Source organism: Pygoscelis adeliae, unplaced genomic scaffold (genome assembly GCF_000699105.1).
Source record: "Pygoscelis adeliae isolate BGI_AS28 unplaced genomic scaffold, ASM69910v1 Scaffold218, whole genome shotgun sequence".
NCBI lineage: Eukaryota > Metazoa > Chordata > Aves > Sphenisciformes > Spheniscidae > Pygoscelis > Pygoscelis adeliae.
Window position 1 is genome coordinate 5,274,466 of NW_008825433.1, and position 8,594 is coordinate 5,283,059.

The 8,594-nt window shown below is 41.4% G+C and overlaps 1 protein-coding gene across 1 annotated transcript in view; it reads left to right on the forward strand.

Annotated features, from left to right (window-relative positions):
* The window catches only part of GLP1R (glucagon-like peptide 1 receptor), a 58,449-nt gene extending 52,296 nt beyond the window's left edge, over positions 1-6,153 (forward strand). The window contains exons 10-12 of the mRNA XM_009331078.1: positions 233-371; positions 1,270-1,311; positions 5,964-6,153. Of these exons, the coding sequence (XP_009329353.1) occupies positions 233-371; positions 1,270-1,311; positions 5,964-6,131 (349 nt within the window). The 3' untranslated portion in view covers positions 6,132-6,153. The remainder of the gene's footprint in view (positions 1-232; positions 372-1,269; positions 1,312-5,963) is intronic.
* The last annotated feature ends 2,441 nt before the right edge of the window (positions 6,154-8,594 follow it).

Sequence of the window (8,594 nt, forward strand, 5' to 3'; positions counted from 1 at the left end):
TGGAGCGGCAGCGGCAGTTAAAACATGTTGAAACCTACTGAGGTTATTTTGAGGATTATTTTTTTTTCTGCGGCCTCTGGAGGAGGACCCTGTGACACAAAGTGGTGCAGTGACTTACCAAAGTTGACACCGTGTCAGAAGCAGAATGCAGAAACAGTAACTCCCAGCGATCATTGGGATCAACAATGATCTACTCAGTGGCATTGTTTTTTTTCTTTCTTTGTGATCTTAGGCTGGCCAAGTCTACGTTGACTCTGATCCCGCTGCTGGGGACCCATGAGGTCATCTTTGCCTTTATTACTGATGAGCATGCCAGAGGGATGCTGCGCTTTGTGAAGCTTTTTACTGAACTCTCCTTTGCTTCTTTCCAGGTAGCACTCACACTGTGCCCATGTGGATAAGATATTTTTTTAACTTCTGTTTAGGGACCTGCTTTCTCTCTCATTCATTGCATGTTCCCTGTTCTTTATATTTCTCAATTTAGCACTGGGTATTACAGGATTATGACAGTGGAAGGGAAAGTATGAGGACTTATTTTTAATAGCCAACTTAGATGTTAGCATCACATACTCTTATTTTCAGTGTCTTAAATTTACCACAATAAACTGGTATTCCTATCCACGTATTAAAATCTACTTCCTATGGGACACCTCAAGGCACTAATGAAATTGTCTGTGATTTCCTGTAATTGTATAATGGCATTGCTGAAAGCAAATTTTGTGCTTTCTCCAGTGTTTTTGATACTCCTTGGAAAATCCGTGCTTGCGAGAGGTAGCTGTCTACAGCTGTAACTGCATGTGAGGAGGATGTAGGCTTACTGTGATTTTTATTTAGCTGTTGCCTTAGGTAAGGCCATTTCAAGAGAGTCTCCTTGTCTAAGGGAATCATTATTCTTCTCGTTTCCTAGCTCACCCACTCATTCCCCATTTATCAAGCACAGAGCTCTATTTAAGATCACTGTGAATTGTTCACTTATGAAGTGTTTATAACTTGAAACCAGGTAAGGAAAAAGAAGGGGAAAGGAATGTTTAGAAAAAAATAACAGGTTGAAGAAAACAGTAACTCCTTTTTTCTAAGATTGAGTGCTTTGAGACATAGTTTGGTTAAACCTCTCCTCTGCCATCAGAGCTGACAGGGACCACAGATTATCTCCATCTTTCAGTCTTATATGGGACATGCCAGTGTGGAGCCTCTAGCTCTCTGCAAGTTTGTTTGGCAAAGCGAGAGAACTGCTCTGCTCACTGCTCTTCTGTTGTTTGTTGATTTCAGGGGCTGATGGTTGCAATTCTCTACTGTTTCATCAATAATGAGGTAAGAGAGACACTAGTTGTTCCAATTTGCCTTATCAGCATCCACTATAGGAAAAGGAAATTGAAAATGGTCTTGAACTGCTAAATTGTCCTTGTTCGGACTTTTACTTTTTTTACATACCCTCCTCTGTACAGCTACGCAGGATAACTCCTCAGACAAATGTTGTTGGAAATAATTCAGGCAGTATAATTTAGGGCCCCTATTTGTAGACATGAAATCTTGCAAGTTGTCTTGTTCATAATTGTATAGTTTGCACTGCTGGAGCTTTTCTTCTATTAAGAATTATAGCTGCTCTTCTTAATCTGTCTCATAGTGCTTCTTACTTGCTTGTTTTGGTGAATGTGGGAGTAGAGCCCGGTTTATTCTGAGAACTCAGCTCAGCTGGCTGGTGAGGTTGGAGAGTCCTCTTGGCTAATGCCTGTACAGTTTGGTTTCATTTGGTTTTCCTGTGGCCCAGCTACTTGAAGACATCGTCACGCTCTCATTCAAACTGAACTTCATGGAGTGGTGGGCTCTCGCACAGGCTCAGAAGAAATGTAGCCAGGTCTTTGAGTTAATTGATTGCAAGTACTATCTTCTATGGCTTCTGCTGAATCCCAGCCCTGTTGGGGGAAAGAGGAAATAGTATTGTTCTGTTTCAGTATTGCAGGAATCTCTCATGTTACCTTCTAAGTGATTATTATTATTCATTCATTCAGCAGCCAGGTTTGCAAGGGAAGCAAACACTACTAATTTGGCAGCACATAATATTAAGGTTAATGTATATCAATGTGCTTTACACTCATTCTAAATCTACTTTTAAACATGACACGGTAATTCGAGATCACCTGTTGAGAGATAGGCCTCATCAAGGAATTGGAATAAATGGAAAAATGTTCTACTTGTGTCGTTATGGCCAGGCTGGAGTAAACAGAAAAGCAGCAGGCATCCTGAATTAAGCCCTGCAGGAGACTGTTCACTTTTGCAGCTTGCGAGTAAGGTTTTGTTTAAGTGAATGTGTTAATTGTACTGCTTACGAAAGTCAGAGGTGGGTAGCAGCAGGCTTTGCTCAAGCATGAATTAGAGAATATTTGTTTCAAATCCCTTGTACAGCTTTACAGGTGTACTTTAATCCTGAAATGCAGCACCGTCTATTGGTACGTTGTGTATTTCTTTTGATTCACTTTGGCTTTTGCTTATACATCCCCCGTGCAGCTGCAGCCAGGTCTCTCGTGAGTAATGCCCAATAATTTCCTCCATGTGATACAAGGGCAAAGTTACATCGTAGCCCGAACTTTATTACAAACCCTGAAACGGGTAGGCTTGTTTCATGTGAGGGAACTTACTGTGAAGTAGCCTACCTACATTTCTAAGAGGTCCTCCACATCTCTTGTTGCTATAGTTCTCTTGCCTTTGTAATGTAATTCATATAATCTAACCACAATGTGCTCAGCTTCACAGAAAGCTGACAGACAATCCTAGGATGAATTATTTTGCTTGTTCCAACTCTTGTTAAAAGAAGGAAGGATTTTGTCAAGCTCAGTCATCAGCATCCATAAAATAAATTCATGTAAAGAGTTTGGTTAGGTCAAGTCTCTTCTATTTCTTTCCTAAACTGTATGAGAAATATTCTCATTTTTCCTAAACTGAGAAACTGTTTTTCTTCTGACAGACTATATGTGCCCGAAGACTATCGTTGTTTGCAGTATGGTCTATATTTTTGTCTGTGACTCATTGACTCCTTTTCTTTTTCCTTAATCATACAGAATGAAAGTTTTTTGCAAGTCCTGATGCCAGACCAAGAGTAGAAATTAAGTTAGAAGTAATGTTAATGTCCTTTTCTAGTATCTACTTATGGAAAAACATTAAAATATGTTCATATTTCAGTCATGTTTCACCTGAAAGATTCTGGATTTTCTCTGATATTGCTCTGAAGCCAACAGCAGAGTCTCATCAGATTGCCTGTTACCATCAATGTTCTTTGCAAAATAAGCTGGGCTTAATATGACCAGTTTTTCTGCAGTTAGTGTTGCTTTCTAGAAGAAATACTCTAAACCACAGAGATGCTGCTTTTTTCCACCAGAATTAGTTTAAGCTGGTTCAGGTTTCATTCTCTGTAGTCTCGCTTCTCCTTTTTGCCTCCTTCCTATCGCAATGGAAGTACACTTTGCTCTCTTCTACCTTAAAGAATCTGTCCTGACTCCAGGACTCCTGAATTTTTTAATTACTGCTCAATCTTCCCTTTTTCTTTTCATTTTTTTTCATTCTCTATACAGACAATCCATTGAACTCCTCCACCAGCTCCATTCCATCCCATTTCAGATCTACTTTCCTTCCAATATGATTTGTTGAGATTTTTTTTTGCCGAAGTTTAACTTTTTTGTAATCAGATTCCAGATTCATTGCCACACTCTCAACATCCTTGCCCACTAGCTGCGTTAAGCTCAATCAGCTGCTCTCTGTGAGAAGTCTCCTCCACCTTTAACCTCCATGACCATCTTTTCCAAGTTCTCATACCTCTTCCCTTTCTCTTTCAAAATACTCTATGTAAAAATTTTCCTTCTTCCCCCTTCTCATGGGAGCTTTGTTCTTGGTTCCCTTTTCCCTGTATAGCTTATTTCTGGGGAATCTTATCCACACATGGAAGTTACTAGGCTAATTATTTTGCTGAAAGATCTGTAGATCTACTTCTGTGCTCAAGAACTGCCTTTTTACAAAATAAATCTTAACCTATTCCCTCGGCCATACGTTCACAGCCATATAGGCAAAAACTCAATTCAACACAGACAGCAGAGCTGCTCTTTACTCTTTTCCTAACCTCTGGAGAGAAAACTAATATTCTGTCATTCAGATCCATTCCTAAGACATCATCTCTTATACAGTCTTTTGTTCAGGTCTTCCCATTCATTTGTCTCAATCTTGCAGGCTATTTGCATCATAGCTCTAGGATACAGCCTGTCATGTCCAGCCAGACTGAAGACTCACTTCCTTCCTCTGACTGATACGAAGATACTCATTTCTATTGCTCATTGACTTATTCTGTCAGTAAGTACGTCCATGCTTTCTTTCAGGATCTGCCTGTAAATGTCTACAACTGCTTTTTCCCAGTGCTGCCTATTAAACCAGCTGTCTTCCATGTCCACAAAAGATACCAAGTACTGGGGTCCCTGCATTTCACTCTTTTCTGTCTTTATCAGGCTGTTCTCCCTCATTCTTCTATGCCAAGCTATCCCAGACACACTGTCTTTTTCTGGTGTCTTTGTGCAGCTTTTGACACAACGACCCACAGTTATTCACAGTAAAATACAAGGTTCTATCTCAGCATCTTTCCTTCTGTCCCATTTGGTTGTGGTACCGGAGGGACAGATTCCGTTGTCAGAAACGCAGAGATGCAGCTGGATGCAGAGATGCAGGACAGTATTCAGCACAAGGGCTGTAGCCCAGAGCTGACAAGCACTGCTAGAGGTAACCACCAAGGGAAGACAATTGGTTATGTAAGGCTTTGCTCCTTGTTTAGGGCTGCCTCCCAGATTCAGTATTTCACAATGAACAAGCAGAGCAGACAGACATACAGCAGCTGGTTCCCTAGGAAGTCTCCCTCGGAGCATGAAGGTTTCAGCAGCCTGGGTGTGGTGACAAGCCTGCGCTGGAACTGCCATCAACCTATTTAGTCTCTTGGTGGGCAGTACCGGACCCTAAAAGGAAACAAAAAGGAACTCTCCAGAGAAGGCTCACTTGAATGACCCACCTATAGTGAACTTACTTCCAGGCTGAAGTACGCACCATAATGAATTGATTACTGTAGTTGCACTCCTGCCTTTTTCTAGAGTAAAAAAGGTTCAATTTTGTGTCCTCTGCCTTATGTGTTAAAAGCTAATGGAGGTTCTTACTTCAGTCAAGTGGCAAGAACTTTGCCCGTGGAACAGGAAGATCTAAATTCTGTTCTTGTTTAGCAGTTACAAAACCCTGGATAAACTTCCAAATGAGTACAGAGGTTACACAGTTTAACCCAGAACCTGTGACTGGATGAGCATATTTTGTAGCTTTAAAAAAACCTAGTATCTGGAATGAGATATTGTAATTGCTATTTAAAAAGGGGGGAAAAACTACAGTCTTTAACATGCTTAATTGTTGGGTTTGCAATCCTGAATAAATCTTCATTTTTGTATGGAATTAAAAAAAGGTAAATATTCAAAGAACAAAAATAATCCAAGACATACTACTATTTAAATCAAACCAGAAGTTAAAACAGAACTCTTAGGAATACCTGTGGTGACAGTATTGAGCAGGAATCCAGTCTTCTCATTCATTTCATGGCTGATAAGCAAAATCAACTTAATTGTTAGTACTGGTAGGGAATAGAGTACATTCAGTATTGCAGTGGAATACAATTTAGAATCAAATAATGAAGATCAGATTTCCTGGTGCATAGAAGAGCTTTATTTCTACAAGTAAAAGTGAATGCTGTCATTATTTTAATATGGAATACCCTACAATAGACTAATGAGATAATTGGATAATTTGAGGCAGTAATATTGCAGGTTTAAAGCATTGCCAGCTTTTCTCAGTAGTATGGTATCTTTATTTTTTCCTTGCTCTTTTCTAATGGAGTCATTTGAAGATCTGATTGGTTCTACATTCATTCCTTTTGTTTCCTTCTTTGCTTCTGTTAGGTTCAGATGGAGTTTCGGAAAAGCTGGGAGCGCTGGAGATTGGAACATTGGTATGTCCAGAGAGACAGCAGTATGAAACCTCTGAAGTGTCCGGCCAACAGCATCAGTAGTGGAGGCACGGTAGGCAGTAGTGTCTACGCTGCCACTTGTCAGGCCACCCTGAGCTAAGATTTCTGCAGGTGAATCGGACTGAGAACAATGAGGTGTATAATATACCTGAAAACCCTTAAATAGCCAAGCAAGTGGCTTAAGTATGCCATCTCCAGCAAGAAACTTAAGCATATGCTGCTCATTGCCTGCAGGCTGTTGGACAAAGGTTTCTAGGGAAAGCAATCTGCTAATGTAATCAACACATCAGAGGAAAAATTGATCACATCTAAAGTAAGTTAGAAGAGTTTCTTCCTATTTGCACACAAGGCCTCCAGGTGTCCAAAACTTAAGCATAGCATTGATCCAGTCTGAAACCACAGGGTCAATGGCTTATTACTGTTGAGTGGGCGAGCTGAGTGATCGACTGATTAAATTACAAGGATACAGAATATGATTATTGCCAAAAAATACATTTAGACTTTTATGGGGATAGGGTAAGGTGCTATCACCAGTTTTAGAAGAAAAGAACTTAGTGGGACACAACTTGTGTTTTAGGGAAGAATCAGTTTTGCAGTAAGAGTTTCCCAAAGCTAAAGTTGAAAAGATGCTTACCTGTTTTCTGGGTAGGTGAAGAACAGTATCCTGAAGATCCATCAGTACAGCAGTGTCATGGTTTAACCTCTGTCGGCCACTGAGCACCACGCAGCCGCTCGCTCACTCCCCCCCCGCCCAGTGGGATGGGGGAGAGAACTGAAACATCAGTGTGTTATCAACTTTGTTCCCATCCTAAATCCAAAACACAGCACTGTACCAGCTACTAGGAAGGAAATTAACTCTATCCCTGCTGAAACCAGGACAAGCAGGTAGTGTGGTGTACACTTCTGAATGCTCTTTTTAAGCTTCACTTGAAAAAAAAATAAACCAAAACCGGTATCTGGTAGGGAACTTTTCTGCTATTAATAGGTGCGTGTTATCTCTATTGACACGGATGGAAATATTCCCTGAATGCAAAGCCCTTCCGTTTTTATATGGTACTCTGCCTCTCCAGTTGGCACACAGGTGTTAACTGGGACAGGATAATGACTTGCGTTTCAAGAGGACGTTTTCTTTCTAAGCTATGCTCAGCTTCTTATGGGTGCAAACACACAGAAGTCAGCCTGTGGCCATAGCTGGTCTTACCAGACTTCACCTATTTGGAGAAGATTCGGTAGCTCACAGCGTGGCCCCACTTTTGTTTCTCCTCCGGCCTTGTTCATTTTCTCCAGACAAGGGATACCCACAAGGTGCTGCACGCACGGGGGCGGGAAGGCGGCTTGCGAGGGGGCCCGCGTTCAGCACGGAGGACAGCTCCCAGCCCCCGCCTGGGGGGTCTGCCCTCAGCCTCCTCCACAGCCTGCCCGCCATCAGCCGGACTCGAAAAATCCCCCCCAAAACACTATCCTGAACTCAACGGCCTTTTGTCTGTCCACTTAAAACTGTGAGGCCTCTTGCAGTGAATGCATCTACACTGCTAATTATCTGTTACCCTCCCTGTTGCTTACAAGTGTTGCTGGGGAAAAAAAACAGAGGTACCTTTACAAGCAGGATGTGATCCATTGCGTCACTTAATAACAAGCTTTACATATCTTTACTCAGCTTAGTTACTTGGGCTCCCTTTCCAACAAAGAGGCAAGTTGCCAAAGACCAGCTCTGAGAATATCGCTGTCCATAGCCTTCTTGTAATAAGTAACTTCCATGGCGTAGCAGTTAGACTACTCAGCAGAGATAAAAGAACCTATTTTCAAGTCCCTCCTTGCACTTGCATTTACATCCCCGTCGCCAAGAAAAGTGGACTGGATATTCTGGGATGTAATTCAGCATCTTTCCTGCCTGAAGCTAGATTGCTTTGCATGGGATTATTTAATCATCGTGTTAGAATCCAAATTGCCAACAGGGTGGATTAGTTTTGCAATCATCAGGTTAGAATTGAATTAGAGACGATGGGTTACCTTCTTCTGCTATAATGCTTGTAGTTGAGCTCCAGGGGGTAAGTCGGACATGTTTGTAGAAATCCACCACAGTTCTCAGGCTGGCTTATGTACGTTTAGCATGCTGGCTTCTCCGCGGGCCATTTCCAGGCCATCCCTTCCTAACATCGGTTGCAGAGCTGACCTTGGACTGAAGCACCTCAGGTTCTTCTGTAAATTTAATAACTAGCTTCAATGTTGTGTGACCACCGATATAATACCTGACTACTACGTGCATACATTAACTGCTGTCCTGCAATTCAATTAATGAGCTTCTTGTACGTAGAGAGTATGCTTGGTGTTTCTATTTAACATCTACCCTTAAGTGCTTTGACTGTCCTGCAATTCAATTAATGAGCTTCTTGTACGTAGAGAGTATGCTTGATGTTTCTATTTAGCATCTACCCTTAAGTGCTTTCAATAGGAAAAGACTGATAAAGTTAGTCACTGGTAGGTGAAAAGGCAGCATGATGGCAGATGAAATTTACAGCTGTAGGATAATGCATGCTGGAGGGAATAATTTCACTCATGAATA